Here is a 19,368-nt window from a genome sequence, read left to right on the forward strand (position 1 = left end):
ATTTTTTGTTGAATTAAGATGGAATTTGATATTATTTTATTGATCGATTGCAATGAATCACGGAGCATTCTCGAAAAATTGCGCTTCACACGTTTCTATAACCTGCCGACACACGAGTTGAAATCTCCTAAAACTTACTTTAAATCAAAACGTTTTTTATATTCTCATTCGTTTTCATTTCACCGATAGAGTTAGTACTCTCTCTTTACATCGCTTTTTAAATACGTTTTCAACAGTAAGTTTTAGTTTTTTTTAGTGAATTATATATACTATTTCAACGTATTACATCATTTACTATTTTCAGTTGGGGATTTTTATTTGCATTTGGGATTATTCGGGAGAATTTCAATAGTAAATGGAGATTGGTTCCTAAATACTTCTCGAATTCTTCGATTTTTCCCAATATTCTAACTCTTTTAGCTTACTTTTCGATGGATTCTTTAGTGATTTATGGAATATCGATCGATAAAAAATATTAATTGTAGCATAAGGAAACGAAATAAGACGTTTTTAATGGAATAACATGAAGTTACAAAATGGCCATTTTTTGTTGAATTAAGATGGAATTTGATATTATTTTATTGATCGATTGCAATGAATCACGGAGCATTCTCGAAAAATTGCGCTTCACACGTTTCTATAACCTGCCGACACACGAGTTGAAATCTCCTAAAACTTACTTTAAATCAAAACGTTTTTTATATTCTCATTCGTTTTCATTTCACCGATAGAGTTAGTACTCTCTCTTTACATCGCTTTTTAAATACGTTTTCACCCACCCTCCCTAACCCTTTGTTTCATATTATTATTGGAAAGTTTTTTACTTCTAATTTTTTGTATTTTTTACATCAATATTATTCATTCTAATTTGACATATTAAACTATTCATGTATCTACATTTTCTTTCAGATCATCGTTTTTTAAATTCTTAGTGATCATGACACTCTTTGAGTATTATAAACTAAGGAATGTCAGGACATTTCATTTTTGTTATCTCCGTGAATTTAAGGAGAGATTAACTTTTTGTCTTCTTTATTATGTCACATATCACAGTGCCACAGATAGACATTTAATAGTCAGAGAAATGATTAATCGTGTGTTCCTTCTTCGTAGTAAATTGGAGCAAATTAATCATGATTTTGAAGATTGTTTTTTAACCACCAAATCTGTTTATGATGAGTTTGGCCGATCTGTCAAAGAATTGGAAGCCAAATTTCGCACCACCTTGTCAATTCTTGATGATTGAATACTTTACTAAATTTTCTTTTTCTTTTCTTATACAAAATTTCTTATTTTTTCATAATTTTCAGACGCAAATTTTCTTAAATTAATTTCAATTTCTTCCTATTTAGATTTTCTTTTTAAAATAACATTGTTAAAATTACAGCATGTATTTTTTGATTTTGCATGATTTTTTTCATGAATGTTTTTATTTTATATTGTTTTTCAATTCTTTTCACTTTTTTGTTTTTCATCTTCAGAATTAAAATGCCTGTTCCTACAGGACATTCGCACAATTCCTCAGATGAGGATAATCCCCCCCCCCCCGCACCTTCTACAGTGGTTTCTACCACAAATTTATCTAGAACCTATTCGGTTCCAATAAATACCTCAGCTCCCTCTACGGTTGTAGCTCCAGGTCCTTCATTGGCTGCGCAAACTATTATTCCTCAGGATCCTAAAGATCCGTTAGGGTTAAATAACCTCCCTCCAGCCGGTTCATATTTGCCGGGGATAGGTTTTGTGCCGCAAATAAATCAGCCGCCAAAAATGACAGCGCGACTTCAAGAGTCTGCAGCTTTAGCGCGACCATCGGTGTCTGCAGCTCCCCATATTGAATCTGAAAGAGTCAAGATGCCTGCTAGACATGCTTCAGTGTCTTCAGGTAAACTTAATACTTAGTAAATCATGATTTTGATTCAATAATTTGGATTTTGAGTTCAAAAAATTTTTTCTTCTTCTTGGCAATTTTTTACCCCCATAAAATTTTAGAAACTTTAATTTTTTTCCCCTCTTTATTTTTCTCTTTTTTACAGTTATAAGCCTTTTTTCTACTTTATTTCATTTCAATAAAATTTTTATGTTTCTTTAGATGAATTTTCCCCAAAACGCAAGAAGTCGAAAAAGAAGAAACGATACCCAAGTAGTTCCTCTTCATCTAGTTCATTCTCCTCATCTTCGAGTTCTACGGAATCAGATGAACCTAAGAGGAAAAGAAAAGGTATTTTTAACTAGACAAAATCCTTTCTTTCATACATTTATTTTCATGAACTCCTAAATCTTTATGATATTATCACAGAAATTTATTTTAAATACAGTTATTTTTTTTAAAAATATATTTCTTAACACCTTATTTTATAAGCACTGACTGAATATTTGACATTATTCTTTGGATTAATATTTCTTCATATATTCTTTCTTTAGGAAAGAAGAAGAAAAAGAAGAAGAGCAAGCAGCACTCTTCTGATTCAGACAGTAGCAGCCAGCTAGTAGGTGGCCGAAAAGCTCGACGTCGCCTCCGGCGAGCAGCAGAAATCCTGTCAGACCCACCTGCATGGATAGGAATGACTTCTGCGGACATACACGCCGAGTGGGAACGCCTATTCAAACATCTCAACGTAAGAAAAAACTTTAAAATTTTTTTGATCAATCATATATTTTTTAATATATGTAGGGGTTAATTAGTCCATTTTCAACAAAAAAGGGTAGTTACATTGGGTTAAGGGCATTTTTTCTAAATTTCATTATAAATTTTTTCTCTATTCAACATTTTCGGATTTCTGTTTTGGAATATTAGTTTTTTGTTATTTTATCCACGTTATCTTTTTTACATTTAAAATTCTTTTCTGGGAATCTCACATAGTTTTTTCTATTCAGTCTTTGGATGAAAAGAACGACGTCTCCCTCACATTTTTAAAATGTGTCCTAAGAGACACCTGCCGTTCTAAGAATTATGTCGAGGACGCTGCGAAGCGCCTTGTGGCGTTGAAGGCCCCCAAGAATCTATTATACGACTTGCAGCAGTCGTTGCAAGCCTGTTACCAAGCAATAAAGGCAAGACCTTCAGATTTCTTTTCTTTTTTCGTCTTACATAAATCAAAACTATGTCATTTAATTTTCTTAATTTATTTGAATCCGGCAGATAGAAACCGTTTCTTTCTACATAAAAACTATTAGTATTTAAATTTTATCTAAGAATGTGCAAGTATAGATTAGCACCAGTTTTATTAGCTCATGCACCCACGGAAAGATTTTTATAATATAGTACGTGAAATAATTATTCTTTCGTCTCCAATTGGAGTTTCATTATTTTTCAATTTTCATTTTTAAAGAATATTTCTACGACAACTTTCTTTTAATACAACAGTTATCAGTATCTTTTATTATAAAATTATCAAGATTTTCGTTTTATCTAGGTAGCTGAAAGCTCCATAGGATACATCGAACTGGCCTTTTCAAAAAATATCGGCCACGCCAACTGTGTAGCTCTAGCAGGTAACAGGCGCTACCTCACCTCACAGCAGCAGCGCATTTCGGACTCGTTACCTGACTTTCGAGGAGACTATAGCCGAGGAGCACGTGGCGGCTTCTCTAACGGCCGGTTTAACCAGAATGGAGGCTCAAACCCTCGGGGCAGAGGATCCAGAGGACGAGGTCAAGGAACTCTTCGCTGCCACGGTTGTAACGGCGAAGGACATAAAGTCGACGACTGTCCTTCCGCCAACTCTAAGTCATAAATCTACTCCTCTTTACACTATCCAAGATTTAAATTTACCAATACCTACCTCAGATATTCCTAATTTCCATATTTCTTCTTTAACAAATTTTTGTTTTACAGAAGATTATGATCATTATAAACGTTTATATGACATTCAAACAGATTTCTTATCTAGTTATTCTCCAGCTTATTCTATTCATTCGCTTACAGCAATTAATTTTTACAAAAATATTCTTAATGCACCACCTTTTGTTTTACAAACTCTTACCTTTGGATATCAACCAGGTAGATTATCGAGAATAATTCTTTTTATACTTATTTATATTACTTTTGTTAAACAAATTTTTTCTTTTACAATTATTCTCCATAATCTATCTTTTTTAATTTTTTAAGTTTTTACATCTCCTGTGTTACCGTATTTCGAGAAGAACAACAATAGCGCTGTTCGCAATCCCGAATTTGTTCGTCAAGAAATTCAATCCTTGTTAGACAAAGGTATTATTGCTCAAATCGATCATCAGCCTTATTGTTGTTCGCCTCTTACGGTAGCTAGTAGAACATGTAGTTTAACTAACACAACTAAACTCAGGGAAATTCTTCGACACATAAATTATATTTTCAAATTTCCTTTTTCTTTATAATTTCATTTCCTTTTTGATTCCCCTCATTTTTTTTATATCCTTTTTTATAAAAAAATTCTTTTTCTTTTTCATTCTTTTACACTACCTCTTAAAATATTTTTTTTTTCATTAAGTTTTTTCAAAATTTTTTAATATTATTCTCTTTTCAAATTTTTCGAAGAATTTTCCTGCTTTTAGATTGTGCATCGATTTATCACGCCATATCAATCTACTCCTCCAGCCTGAGAACGTCTCTTTAAACGACATTAAGACAGTACTGCCTCGCATTTCTCAGGATGTATTTTTTACATCTTGGGACTTGCGGGGCATGTACCATCAAGTACATCTAGATCCTGCTGTTACTGAACTTTTTGGTTTTTGTTACAAGAATGTTGACAATTCCTATTCTTTTTACAAATACCTGAGGCTTCCCTTCGGGGTTGCCTCAGCCGTATATTTAGTTGATGCTTTGATCCGTCCAGTCAAACATTTTTGTCACCGTCACAATATAGACATTAGTGTCTATATTGATGACGGTTTGACTGTAGAACTAAATTATTTTAAATGTCTTCTTAGTACACACTTTGTATTATCAGTCTTACTATGTGCAGGTTGGCATTTCCAACTTTCTAAATGTCAACTAGAACCTGTCCGTCGCATACAATATTTAGGTTTTATTCTCGATAGTAGTAAAATGATAATTTCCCTCCCCATCATAAAAATTCAAAAAGTTTTATTTCTTCTTGATAAAATTTTACTTGCTTTTGACTCCAATGATCCTGTAGATGTTACAATTTTAGCCTCTTTTTTAGGCAAATTATGTCATGCATATTTTAGTCATGGAGATTTTATTCGTGTTATAGCTAGAAATTCTAACCATGCTCTAGGTGTTTACACCTCACAGTACGGTTGGAAAGGATCTTTGTTTGTCAATACAGACATGTTTCAAGAATTGTCCCTCTGTAAAGAACATTTTGTTTCTTTAAACGGACAACCCATTCGTACTGAATCCAAAACAATAGAAGTTATGTCCCCCCATCAAATTTCTTTTTTAATTGACAACATTGATCCTAATGATTTAAACAAACATTGTAATGTTTTCGTGTCGGACGCTTCCGACCATTCAGCCTTTTCCTTCAAAGCTGGAGATTGTAAAATTATTTCTGACTACTTATTTACTCCACAAGAGGCTGAATTATCTTCAGGCCATAGAGAACTTTTAAGCATTATTAAAGCTTTTGAACATTACAGTAATTATTTTGCTACCCTCAAAGGACAATTGGTTATTTGGATAACTGATAGTATGTGTCTTTACTCTTTTTTGCGTATTGGAAGCCGTAATTTAGTTATTCAAAAATTGTTAATCCAATTAAAACTTTTAGAATTCCAATACGCAATTCGTATTTTACCTAAATGGATGCCCCGAGACAGCTCACTCATCACTTTAGCAGATTTAGGCTCTAAACTTTTTAAATCTTCTAATGAATTTGGAATTAGTTTAGATGATTTTCAATTTCTTCAAAGTTATTTTTCTATCAAATTTTCAATTGACTGTTTCGCAACATCTAAAAATTGCAAAGTAGAGAAATTTATTTCCCCTTTTCCACAACTAAATTGACTTTTTTACAGTTTCCCTGACTAGCTCAGAATGTTACTACATCCACCCCCCAATTTCTCTCCCTTCTCGTGTTTTTAATAAATTAAAATTGTATGATGATATAACAGCAGTAGTAGTTTTGCCCTTGTGGCCGACGTACCCCTTTTGGAATTGTATTGTTAAAGGATCTTATTTTAATTCTTTTGTCAAAAATTTTCTTCTTTGGGATCCTTATTATATTGCTTCTACACCAAATAATTTTTTCAATGGCCATAAGACGTTTAAAACTCTCGGCTTATTGATTCACACCGGTAAAGAATATGCAATTCCTTTACCTCAATTTTAATTAATATATTTTTTAATGAACTGTACAAAATTTTTTTCAGCATCTTAAAATGAGAACATCTTTCAAACATTCCACTGTTAATTATCATAAGTTTAATGCCTCTTTACAAACCCTTAAAGACAATAGACCTCTAGAGAAGAGAGGCCCTCTCTATTTTCCTTCAGTTTTAGAGAAATACAACCTTACGGAAAGAAGGAAACGTCACATAAAACTGACTGCGTCCTCAAGAACTAAGTCCACGCAATTACTTCACAACCGTACGTTACGCCGTTTTGAAATTTTTTGCGAAAACAGAAATAAAACTCTGTTAAATTTCTCAAAGAAGGATTTAGCCGCTTACATAGAATTTTTAGAGGACTCCGCAGCCAAAAAATCCGCCGTAGTCGGTTTGGCAGGCGCCATAGACTTCCTCGCCAGCGCATTGGATATGAAATCCCCCTGGACCCCCCAAATAGAGAGAATGTACCAAGGTATCACGAGAAGAGCCTCAGCAGAACAGCCTTTAACCAAGAAAGCGCCTAAACTGCCCATCAAATATCTGACCATGGCTATTGATAGACACGTGACACCTTTTTTAAAGGATCCAGATCAGGTAATCAGCTTTCATACGGTTCATAAATCCTTTCTTCGAATAAAATTTTTGCTTAAATTTTTTACCATTTAGCTATTAGAAGTTTTCGGACCAAATTAATTTCAATATATGGAGTTCTACACTTTTTTATTCTTTCATCTCACACTAATACTGTTTTCTAATAGAAATCTTATTTTCTTAAGATTCCAATTGTAACCCTCCGAGCGATCGTGGCTCAACACTTACAATACAGCTTGTGTGCTCGCATTTCTGACCTGCTGCGATTGAAGGCTTGTGATCTAGCGGTTACCACACTAGGAGACACTCCCGCGATGTCCATAACCTTCAGATCTTCTAAAACTGATCCTAGGTAATTATTTTTTAATATTGACAAGAAATTTTTTCTTTAAAAATTTTTTATACCTTTCCCAGATAATTTAGATTTTAATTCAAGAATTTTAATTTCAAATTTTATACAAAATTTCTTTCTACCTTATTAGTTTTAATTTCTTAGTTGGAAATTAAATTCCGGTTACAAAACATTTTTCTAGTTGTCGTAAAACAAAATCTTTTCTACCTTATTAATTTTTTAATTTCTTAGTTGAAATTTAAATTACGGTTACAAAACAATTTTTCTAGCTATCGTTTAATTACCATCTTATATACCTTAGAAATTGTTAAAGTTTTTACCATGGAAACTTTTTCCAAATTACAATTTTATTCTGCTTAAATTCCACAAAGTCTAATAAATTTTTTCAACTTTTGTATCTCATCTAGAACATCATTTGTTTAAATCTTTTTACTCGAAGACATAAACATTATTTTTTTCTAGATTTGAGGGTTCCACCAGTTATGTGATCTTCAACGGATCAGAGTACTGTCTTTATTCACTGCTAGTCCTGTATTATAATAGGCTCCGGTTATATTCATCAGATTCATCCTGTTTGGATACCAGCTACCTATTGCCACGTACAGGAAATGGCACCACTTCGAAATCTTCTAGGCGAGTTTTTTAAGCATAATAAATTCACACAATTCTTTTACCTTTTTTATTTTCACAATTTTTTATTAGTAATTATTTTTTAGAATCCTAGTTGCAGATGGACGTTACGCCATTTCAGCTTCCACCTTAATGAAGGATGTAAATTTAATTTATAGTAATCTAGGACTTAAGCATAAAATTACATCTAAATCTGCTAAAAGCTTAGGAGTGTCATCTGCCTTTAGATTAGGTATGAGCGATGATCATATCCGAGTCTTAGGCCGATGGCGCTCCATAGCTACAGCTCAACATTATCGAGCTATTGACGATACAACGCTAATTGAAATATTTTCAAAAATTATGCTAAAATCCTCGAGCACAGCAGTCCCCAGGTCCTTAGCAGCCCTCACAGACCAGGCCTCCAATTCCATCACTTCACGGACGACACCTTCTTGGTCCTCCGCCCATTCAGCCTCTCTGAACCGCGCCCTTATTTTCCAAATTTTGTTAGCTTCGGGCTATCTAGACCCCCAAGGATGCCCTCTCAACAACGAAGGTTACCCTCTCCCTCAAGAAGTTCCGGAGGTTAGAGCCAACGGCGAGGAACTCTTAGCCATTGAGTCCTCTCAGACTTTCATCGTGACTCTGCCTAACTAAGTTATTATACACTTTTTGTATTATTTTATGTTTTTCATTTAAATTCTTTAATAAAAACAAGATTTTTTAAATTTCATATTAGTTATTTCTTTCAGTATTTTTTCAGATTATTTAAAATGTTTCTTTTTTAAAGAAAAAAGATTTTTATAATAGCTACCTACCATCGAATTTATTAATCTTTCGATTTCGAATTGTTTTATTTATATCCGAACACTCTCACGAATTTCTTCGTTTCATTTCGATTGGTTCCTAAATACTTCTCGAATTCTTCGATTTTTCCCAATATTCTAACTCTTTTAGCTTACTTTTCGATGGATTCTTTAGTGATTTATGGAATATCGATCGATAAAAAATATTAATTGTAGCATAAGGAAACGAAATAAGACGTTTTTAATGGAATAACATGAAGTTACAAAATAGTGTGTTTTATTGTAGGGACGGTTTTTTTGAAGGGACGAATAAGGATAGCCATATCTGTACAGCATCTAGCGAAATCTCTCGGAATTGACTGAGACATCCTGTTACTTAACTACCCATATTTCCTTGTAAGAACGTAGTGGTGCCGTATCTTTCTCTTACCAGAGAATTTCTATTCCACAACCTTTTCTCTCAGTTTAATATAATTCTCCGACGATGTAGGATTTCGGAGCATTTGCGAGAATATCAAAATTTTATTCTTACAATTTCAGTTATAATTTTTTATGGGTTGTTTTATATTGTTAATGTTTAGGTATTTACAGTAAGAAATAGTTGTATCCTATTTTATGAATAAGTAAGGTTTTTGTTTGTAGCTAAAGTTCTCGGAAATTCCTGGTCTGTCTAGGTTACACTTTTCAGAGAAGCTTTATAAATGTATTCAGTTGTTCTTACACTTTTTTTCTGACTTTCTCGTCTCCCTGAGATGCTAAAAGCGATGCAATTAGTATTTACATAAACAAACTTAAATAAAAACGTATTTTTATGCTTATATTTTGTTTGGTTTAGCGAATAGATAAAAATTTAACGGGGGAAGAGGGTAATGTTTTATTTTCTGATTAAACCCTGCGGGACTTCTTTGTGCCCAATTTAATCTAACTAAATCTACCCTAATGTAAAATACAAGAAAATCGCATCGTATTATAGACAGTTTCCCGAGGATGTCAACATAAAGAATTATAAGGTTAAAAACAAAACTGGTAAAATTTAATGATATTTAAGCGGATATTTATCAGTTTCAAAGTTATACTGGAAAAATAATAAAATAAATAGCCAAACTTATTTCCCCTAGAAAAAATAATTTCTCCCTATTTTTTTATTTTAAAACTAAAGTCAAACAGGGGGCCTCCCCTCGCATCTTAAGTGCCCCTAGAGGCATATAGGTGCATAGCCGCTAGTACTATATATATTTTAAGGATATTTTGTTAAAATACTGCCATAATTTGATTAGATTTCTAATATAAATTTTTTTATTGCTTATATCTCAATCTTTATAAAAACAGTAACAGGATGTCTCTCTGTTTATTAGTTTGTACCGATTGATATCGTAATTAACCGCTGAACCAATGTGGTTCACCTTTACATGGTATCTTTTCATAAGTCCTAGGAAGGTTTATAACTATTGGGGGGGGGGGGGGGGAATGTACCACCACATTCCCAAGAGAAATCGCCCCTAGAAAAAATTACCCACTCAGAACAAATTTATTAGAAAAAAATTGAAAAGTAGAGATAGAGGAGTAGACGACGCCTCTAGGTAAACCCCTATTTTTAAGTTGAAAAAAAGTAAAAGGACCTGTAAGAAGCTACACTGTAAAGCAGAACCATATCGGTTCAGCGGTTAACGAGATCCTACAGTACAGATACACTGAGATCATGTTACTTTATTATAAGGATTTATTCCGAACAATATGTACATGTAAACCACTTGTTGCTCACATGTGTGTGGGTGTGTATGTGGTGTGTGTGTCGGCAGACTGTGTGGGTGTATACCAGAACCTGCAATGGAGTTTGGGTTTCAGTTCAAATCAGATTGCGAGAAAACAAGAGGGAAAAATCCGAGACAATTTCCGATATTAAACATGGAAAACCGTACTTTTTGGACTATTGGTCATGTAATAAGTCTACGGTTTTTATTAAGATTTTTATATGCATTTTTGTTTTAGAAAAATTGAGGGAGGAATATTTGTTTGGGGGGTGGTATGGAACACCCCTCGTGCTAAAACTTTAAACCTTTAATGGATTAATAGATTACTACACTGAAAATTGTTTTACAGACATTAAATTAAACAAGACAAAGTTGACACTGATCTTAAAATAAAAATCAAAAATATGATTCAGAAACAAAATTAAAGATAGATTGGCTCATTGAAAAATAAAAGGGAGGAATCAAAGCAGCTAGAGGATGAAAATAGGCACTGGGCCTAGGGAGATATTGAGCATAGTTGCCTTGCTAAATTTTATTGCTATTCCACCACTTTTCAAAGAAAAGACTTTCAGAGTATGGTTGTATATTTAATGAACAATACTTGTCAATCTTTTGCGTAGTCCCTGCTTTATTTAGAAACCATATAGTTCTTGACTACACAAGTTTGTCTGTAATTGATTTAATAATCCAATATCAATGATCTTCTTTGTGATATTATAACAATTTATTATATTCAAAGATCGCCACATTTCACTATGCTGGAGTATTACAGCTAAGCCAGCTGGGATAGAGAGCTCTAGTATTTTCTTGTGTCTTACTTATGAATCTAACAATATCTCCAGAAAGTCTAACTTACCTTCAGATGGGCTGAATTCAGAATAAGTGGGCACAAGTTCAGAATCAAGGGTAAATTTGCCCTGTTAAGGGCGCCTGCAAGAACTACCACGCTTTAACTGCTGAAAGATTGCCACAAGTAGACCCACTACCCCAAATTTAAAGCCTTCAGCTTCAAAAACAAAAAAGTTCTAGGCATTTCAAAATAGCATTTTTGGTACAATAAAAATTTTGAAAGATTTACAATGCTCATAAAAGAAAAAACAATATTAAATTACGTCGCCTAGACACAAAATTATAACCTTATCTTTGTCACATAGAATAAGGAGGAATAGAAGTGAAAACCCTAATTATTTCTGGGAAATTTGAAGGAATCTTTGACTTGCGCAATAAAGACAGTAATGCTAAAGTACAAATCACATTGACTAGTTGGACAAAATTTTAAAAAATTTATTTGTATCAAAATCTAATAGATACTGTTAAATATTTGTTTAAAGCCTTTAAATTGGGTTTTATATCATATTTTGTAAGATTAGTCCTTGAATAAATTGCTATCATTCACTGTGGATAGTAGGTACTCTTTAACCCTTTAAAATATTGGTGTCGTACTAAGAATACCACCACTATAAAACACCTCATGTGAAGGTGATCCCAGCATTAGATGCTTGGTCATTTTAGACAAACATGAAAAGTTACTTGTTATTGTACACCTTGTTTTGATAAGTATGATTGACCACGTTTATAATCTTTAAGGGTCAGCTAAATGGGTACAACCCCTCCCCCCCCCCCTCCCCTACCTCAAGTTCATGAATGGATGTAGTTGCTAGTATGTATAATCAAATAAGCTGTTTGAAAACAGCTTAGGAGCAAAACCTATCATATAAATGCTGAGACCAATAATTATGGTACATTTTTTAAAAGTAAGTTGCTTACTTAATTAAATTTTTTAAGGCTTTGCACATAAAATTCGATTTTAATCCATTGTGAATAGGGTAAAGAAAGCTGGACACTCGGCTACAAGGCTTTTAGTAAATTATTGCAAAAGGAATTTATTTTAAATATTTTTTCAGAATAATTACTTAAATCATGTGATTTACTAACAGCCTTATACCCAATTTGGTCTTTCAAATGTTCCAATTTTAATTCAGGCTAGCCAGGCAGAATCTTCTACCTGGATTCTATTCTATACTTTATCATCTTTGCTTTGTCAGAAACTTAGATTACCGGTAACTGATTACATTTTTACAATAAAAACACCACATTTTATAGTCAAAATCTATGGAATAAATTCGATGTAAATTGCATTTGTAAACGAAAATCATAGCGGACACAAAGGGGGAAACTAACACAAGCTCAGCTGTGATTGGTTGTTAAGGTGATTCAGCCTTCTGATTGGCTACAGTACACTCGGTACAACGCAAGTTAAACTTAATTTTTTTTAATGATTTTGACTATAAAAATGGATATTTTTATTGTAAAAAATAATTATAATTAGTTACTGGCAACTGAAATTTATGCCAAAAATAAGCTTATGATTTTGTTTCTAGGCCACGTAGTTTAATTTCAAAATTTTTAACATTAGAATTGAAATTCTTTCAAAAGTTTCATTGTATATAAAATGTCATTTTAAAATGCCTAGAACTTTTTTGTTATAGAAGCTGAAGGCTTCAAATTTGGGGTATTGGGTCTACTTGTGGCAGTCTTTCAGCAGTCAAAGCGTGGTATTTCTTGCAGGCTTCCTTTAAACATATGCACAACCAGTCATCCTAATTTGACCAATTATTTTTATGGGCAATGAGGTCATTACCTAAGCTTTTTATAGTGGGATCAATTATCTGAATGCTCAAGTAGTTCTTTCACAATGGACATAATAAAAAATCCAGATTTATATGAATTTTGTGTGTTGGAGTTTTTTAGTACTTGTTTACTAGTTGTCAAGAAGATGCACAGAAAATATTGCTTGAATAAAATTCCACTTTGCATAGTTAACTAGAGACTAAATCCAGAGATTAGGATCTAATTTGGATAAAGAGTCTTATTATGGACTTCTACAAAACTTTTTATGAAACTATATTATTAAGGCTTAAAAAGATATTCAAGTTATAACCTGTGATTGATTTACAATTAAGAAGGCTAAAACAACAATATTGGATTGGATTGATATTACTTTTTTTAATCATTATATTTTCATAAGATTATAAGACTTTTGGCATGAGTTACTGTTATAAGTACTTCTCAAGTTCTATGATTTTAGAATGAGCTTAACTTTAGATTAAGTTAGTACAGATTGGATTACAATTTTCTCATTCTTTAAATTGGAAAAGTTTTATTTCAATTCAAAGATTAAATTCTATTTTCATGAATCAATTCAATTATTTTTATGAGAAAATGGAATTTATTTCTAATAAATTATTAAATCTTAAAAAGTTTTTTTTACATTTTGATTCAAAATTACTTGAAAGAATCAAAGAAAGACAAAATAGATTTTTATATTAACTTTATTAACTTCAATAAAAGTTTGCAAAATTTAAATTGATTAAGCCTTTTGATCACTACCCCTTAACATTTATTTGTTTTCTGTGGTGAAAAGATTGAAAGCATATTGTGAATTTAAATTGCAATTAGACCAACAACAAAACAGAATTATAGAATAGCTATGTCAAATATCCATACAAGCATCAATTGTACATAAATTGCATCCTAAACAATGAAAGACATAAAAAGTGCATCACATGTATGTATATTGCTCTCTTTCTTTCTATGTACTATTAAGATGAAAACTTTATTATTACATCCTTTTCAGCTTGTCACATAATACAGAAAATATAGTAAATCTGAAAAATCATTACTTCCAACCTTAGAATATAACTAGCGGCTGTGTCCCTAGCATTTAGGGGGTCTTTATTCAAATTGGTAAGAGAGCAGAAAAATGGCAAAAAAAACATCCAAAATAAATAGCTTAAAACCATCCTGAGATCTATGAAAAGCCTAACTAAAAAAGGAAAATTTGGTCAGTTATGTAGTTATTAAAATCATAAAATTGTCTTTAGTTATAAGTTGTTAAATCAGTTATTTTTAGTCGTCGACCTAATAAAAAAATATTTCTAAAACTTTTAATCATTTTTCTTTGTTTTGTCGTCGGGACGGAAAATGAACTTGAACTGAATAAAATGATGACAATATTGTTTCCGTCTGTTTCACTCTTATAAACTTTTAGCAAAATAGAATAGTTATAAACCAGAAAAAATGTTTTTACAAGTTTTTGTGTTTTTAAAAGCGAAGCTTTTCTTTTTCTATAATTAGGGTAGGTCCGTCCGGAACGGATATTTTTTTCGGTAATTTAGGCCTGTTAGAATTGTCCCATCGATTTCAAACTTTGCATGGTGATTCCTATAGTAGTTATGTACGATTTAGAAAGCGTAGCAACTCTATAATCACTACCAGAATTTCCGTAAATTCATTTTAAACATGCAGATTTTTTACTTTTTTAAACAACAAATTATCCGATTGATTTGATTTTTCGTATACTGATTCCTGGACAACAAAGTAAAATATTATAAGCGAAGCAACTTCGCTTTTATGGATGTTGTCATCCCTGTTTTTTCATGGCTATTCTCTAATCCATATTGGACTATAAAAATGTTATAACAGTATGCCCACTTGTCTTAGAAATCTTATTCAAAGTTCCAAACAATGGCGTGCGTGCACATTGTTTTTCGCGTAAGCAAATTCTTACACCCACCTTGAACGATAATCGAGGGAGGTGTATTTTATTTTCATGGGTTTAGAGGGGTGGATACACCCCCTTCTATACTCAAAAGTCAGACAAGTGTACTCTGAATGGTAAATTGACGAGAGAAGCTCAAAATATTTTTCAAAACTTCCAAAAATTTAAGTGGGTGTGACACATCCTTTTTTGCACGACTTTACTCAATTCTTTGTTAAAAATCTTATTGGACGTAAGATCCTATGGTTCACGACTCTTATTCTTCATACATAGCTTGAAATAGATAGATCATCTCTAACAAATTCAACGTCGGACAGACAATCCCAAATGTATAAAGGTGATAGTTATTTATCGCATCGTATTATAAACAGCTTTCCGCGGATATAGAAATGTACAACTATGAGATTAAAAACAGTTTTGTGAGCCCCGAGATGCAAAAACACCGCCTAACAAAACAGGTTTTAATGTATATTATGATATGATTGTAGGTATATTTTTATATTTGAAGAAAACTGGATATAATACGATACGATACATGATTTTTCAGTGTGGCTGAGAACCGGTTCCTATCCACCGGATATTAGTTTATTCCTTTACATTCCTGGAGACAGCAACATGAATAGAAAGATATGAGAAATTTTAGAAAGAAATATTATTTTTCATTCAAAAGTTTTTGAATATATCTTGAAAGGAGAGTTCAAACATTTCATAAAAACAAATTGAAATTTTTTTCTGTTTATTTTGTAACAGTTTTCTTTCATCTTATGAGTTTATTAAAAATTTTGTTATTTGAGTTAAAATATTGAATTTTTCTAAATGAAAAAATAAAATGAACAAGAAATCATCTATTAAATAAGTTAGGATATGACAGGTGTCATATTTTTCAAGTTTTAAGCTATTTTTTGAAGAGGCAGGGCTGTTTATACCAAATAAAAAGTTATAGCAATTTAAAATTTAAACAAGGGTTTACATTTTAAATTATTGAGTAGCTTCGCCACTAAAAATACGAAGACAGAGCTACCTGGATCCATTGTTGGGGACCTTTTTCGTCTGCTTGCAAATTACTTTTAATTCTTTTGCAGCGACTTGGCTGTGTTTATATTTCCGACGCTATTGGCTGATATTCAAAGACTTAATTGAAAGTCGGCACATGGTCCACGGGGTGGGGATGTACCGTTATTTAACCCATTCCACCTCAATTGTTTCATATTTACTTTTAAGTTTCATCTAACTCTTTGCTACCAAATATTTACATAAGAAAAGTAGATAAAGAAAAATTTAGAAAAGTAAAAACAAGTTAAATAGTAATTAGTAACAGAAATAGAGATAAATAATAGGAAAAAATATTAGAGCAAAAAAGAAATTAGTTTCCAATATGGCGTTGAACCTGATAAATATCCGCTTGATTTGAATGGGTACTAAGCCATACTGAAATCGTTCTTACAGATAATTTTAAACAAATATTAAAATTAAATCGATGCTATCAATACCAGTTTGGTAAGCCAGGGCTTTCGGCTCCTCGGGTCTAACAAAACTGGTTTTACTTTTAGAATTTTTATTTTAATATCATTGAAAAAGTTGTCTATAATACGTTGCATAAAAAACTATTTTATTAGCTTTTCTGTAATTTACTTGGTCTGTAAGTTTGTTTATAATTGTGTGGGGTAGTGGAGGAAATAACCGTCTATAATACCATTGGGAAATGAGCTTTCTTTATGGGGGGAAACGGGGTAAAATGATAGCTTTATGAGATACCATTCTGATAATTCTTGTGAATATTCCCTTGACTAATAACTACTTTAAAACTAACTTTATCTATCCGTATGTTTTTATAATACTTATTTCTGTCCACAATTATTTGTCTGATGTAATTCAGGGAGGGAGGAGACATTGGGCTGTCCCCAAAGTTCTTACATATTAGCTTAACAACTTTTGGGACTTTTATTGAATTTTGGTCGGTTTGTTCATTAACTTTAGTGTCCAAACGTTTCAACCACTAATTGTAATGTACACAAGGGGTAATTCAAAGGATAATCATTGGGAATGTACATCAATTTATCGGCCATTATCTTATCCCTTCAGATCCCTGGGTGTAATTAAAGTTGAGTAAGACTTAACTTTTTATCAAGTAATTTCACTCACTCAAACAAAAGAAATATAATTTTGAAATTGAATTATATCATTATGTTTCTATTCTTATATTTTTTTTAATTTTGAACAATATTATGTAGTTGCTTTAGTACTTTCACCTCTAGCCTCTAGGGGCCATTTTATCTTGAGAGGTTTTGGTCCAATCCAATTCTCACTCATTTGTATTGGGGGGCGGTATTGATATTGTATTTAAATTAAACTTTCATTTTTTCTTGATTATTTTTTAAATTTTATGTTGGGGGAGAGGGAATTGAATAGATTATTAAAAAAATATTTTGTATCTATTAAGATGATTTTAGAATAACAATTCTTACTGTTCACTTCAATTCATGATCAATTGGCTTCACTTAACTAGAGTGATGTACTAAAGTTCAGTCAAACGTACAGACTCACCCTGGTTTTAGAGAAGCTTCGCTGCTCTAAAGATACTCTTAGAGTTCTGAACAATAGAACATAATCATTAGATTGGATTTATTATCATTTTGAACTTACAACAGATTTTGTATTTTAAAGAGAATAACGATCTCCCCTTCCACGCCCTTTTCCCAATCCCCTCACAACTACTGCATGGATGACCTGACCAATAATCGACAAGTTAAATAACAACCTAAATTGACAACAATTTTTATATAATAATATATCCACGTATATTATTCATCCATTATTATTAGAATCTTATATTATGTTAATGAAGCTTTGTGTTTGTAAAATATGCTGTCAGCAAAAAATCTTATTTTATATATAATGAGATTTTTCGAGGATTTTTATTATCCCTCATAAAGTTGGATGCTGTTATTTAAAAAAAATATTTGTAATTGTTTTAGTTGAAGTTATAGCATAATGATCGATATAACGGATTTTATGTAGTGGGTAAATTGATGAATTCCGATTAAAAAATAAATTACCATTACTTTCGATTAGAATTAATTATGAGAACCCAAAAGGTCCCCAAAGTTTTAAAATTTACATACTAATGTCCTACCTATTGGTGGATAGGATTCTAGTAGTAATGCGTGACTCTTGGCAATTAAATAGGGGCAAGCACAACTTTATAAGACAAACAGGGAGGACTGATTTTCGATAAAGATTGTACGTAAATTTTTAGAAATATTTAATGGTTTCCTTTTTCACCTGATAAAATTAACTTGATTTAACGATAAGGCATAAAGCATGTTAGTAAATTTATGTCTTAAGTTGTAACTACTACATCTACCCTACATTTTGATTTAAGCAAAAGTGTTCTAGAACTTTTGTTCAACCTTTAAACTAGCTGTTACTTAAATTTGTTAATTTTCGTTTTTAAGCTGTCTCATTTGTTAACTTTTATGGGTGTTATCATCCTTGTTTCAACTGTGTGTTAAAGATGATGAATTAATATTCAGAGACTTCTGTGAGAGAAAAATATTCTGTTGAAATTTAAATCATTTCCCACAATTTTTGCATAAATTGTCGCTAATACAGTAATTTCAAATTTGGTGGTGAAATTTTACACTTTTAACAAGAACATTTTTTTATATTTATTTTCCTCTGAAAGGCGTCTTATGGTTGTAGGAATAGTCCTATCTATTTAAAACTTTTATGACTTGTAGTGGTAAAAATATAAGATTTTTGTGATATAAATTAAGTAAAATGTAATAGTTTATCCGAACGTTGTAAAATTTGACCACATTTTTACAATACACTCTTACCAGCTTTGTCAAATTGCTTTTGTGTCTTTTCGCTAATATGAAAATAGTTATTCATCGCTTTATTATAGACAGCTTTCCGCAGATATTAAAAAAAAAGTTAAAAGGTTAAAAACAGCTAACAAAACTGATATCAATATCATGATTTTTTAATTTTAATGTTGTTAGAAAATTAGCTATAATACGATATGATGAATGATTTTTAAAGTATGGCTTAGAACCGGTTGTAATCCAGCGAATATCAATCGGTTTCGAACCTATAAAGGAAAAATGATCCAAATCCCCCTTTATGTCCCTCCAAATTTTTGATGGGGATAAACAAAACATCCATATTATATATATGTCTTTTTTTTTTGGGGGGGGGGGTAGACTTAAAGGATTTATTGTTATTATAACAGTACAATTACTTGAAGGTCGGAAAAATTCAACCATCCTAATAAATGAAAAGGCTCTTTTCTTTATTGTAAGCAGGGCTCGGCAGCTGCACTTTAGCCGCGTGTAAGTGAAATCATCATATTTTAACTTAAAAATTTAGCTGGATGTCTAAACCTGTTCCTAAACAGACAATCTTTTTAGAATA

At 31.9% G+C, this 19,368-nt stretch overlaps 2 protein-coding genes across 2 annotated transcripts; both read left to right on the forward strand.

The window, feature by feature from the left end:
* LOC145323667 (uncharacterized) lies at window positions 1-5,938 on the forward strand. The gene is made up of 4 exons (XM_080166109.1): window positions 1-1,885; window positions 2,093-2,221; window positions 2,425-2,618; window positions 2,878-5,938. The coding sequence occupies exons 1-4, from the start codon at window positions 1,408-1,410 to the stop codon at window positions 3,175-3,177; spliced, it is 1,101 nt and encodes a 366-aa protein (XP_080022235.1). The 5' UTR covers window positions 1-1,407; the 3' UTR covers window positions 3,178-5,938.
* Window positions 5,939-6,074: 136 nt separating this feature from the next.
* LOC145323668 (uncharacterized) lies at window positions 6,075-8,206 on the forward strand. The gene is made up of 3 exons (XM_080166110.1): window positions 6,075-6,873; window positions 7,056-7,222; window positions 7,685-8,206. The coding sequence occupies exons 1-3, from the start codon at window positions 6,331-6,333 to the stop codon at window positions 7,866-7,868; spliced, it is 894 nt and encodes a 297-aa protein (XP_080022236.1). The 5' UTR covers window positions 6,075-6,330; the 3' UTR covers window positions 7,869-8,206.
* Window positions 8,207-19,368: the final 11,162 nt, after the last annotated feature.

This window comes from Acartia tonsa, chromosome 7, assembly GCF_053477335.1.
Source record: "Acartia tonsa isolate MP-2025a chromosome 7, ASM5347733v1, whole genome shotgun sequence".
In the NCBI taxonomy this organism is placed as follows: domain Eukaryota; kingdom Metazoa; phylum Arthropoda; class Copepoda; order Calanoida; family Acartiidae; genus Acartia; species Acartia tonsa.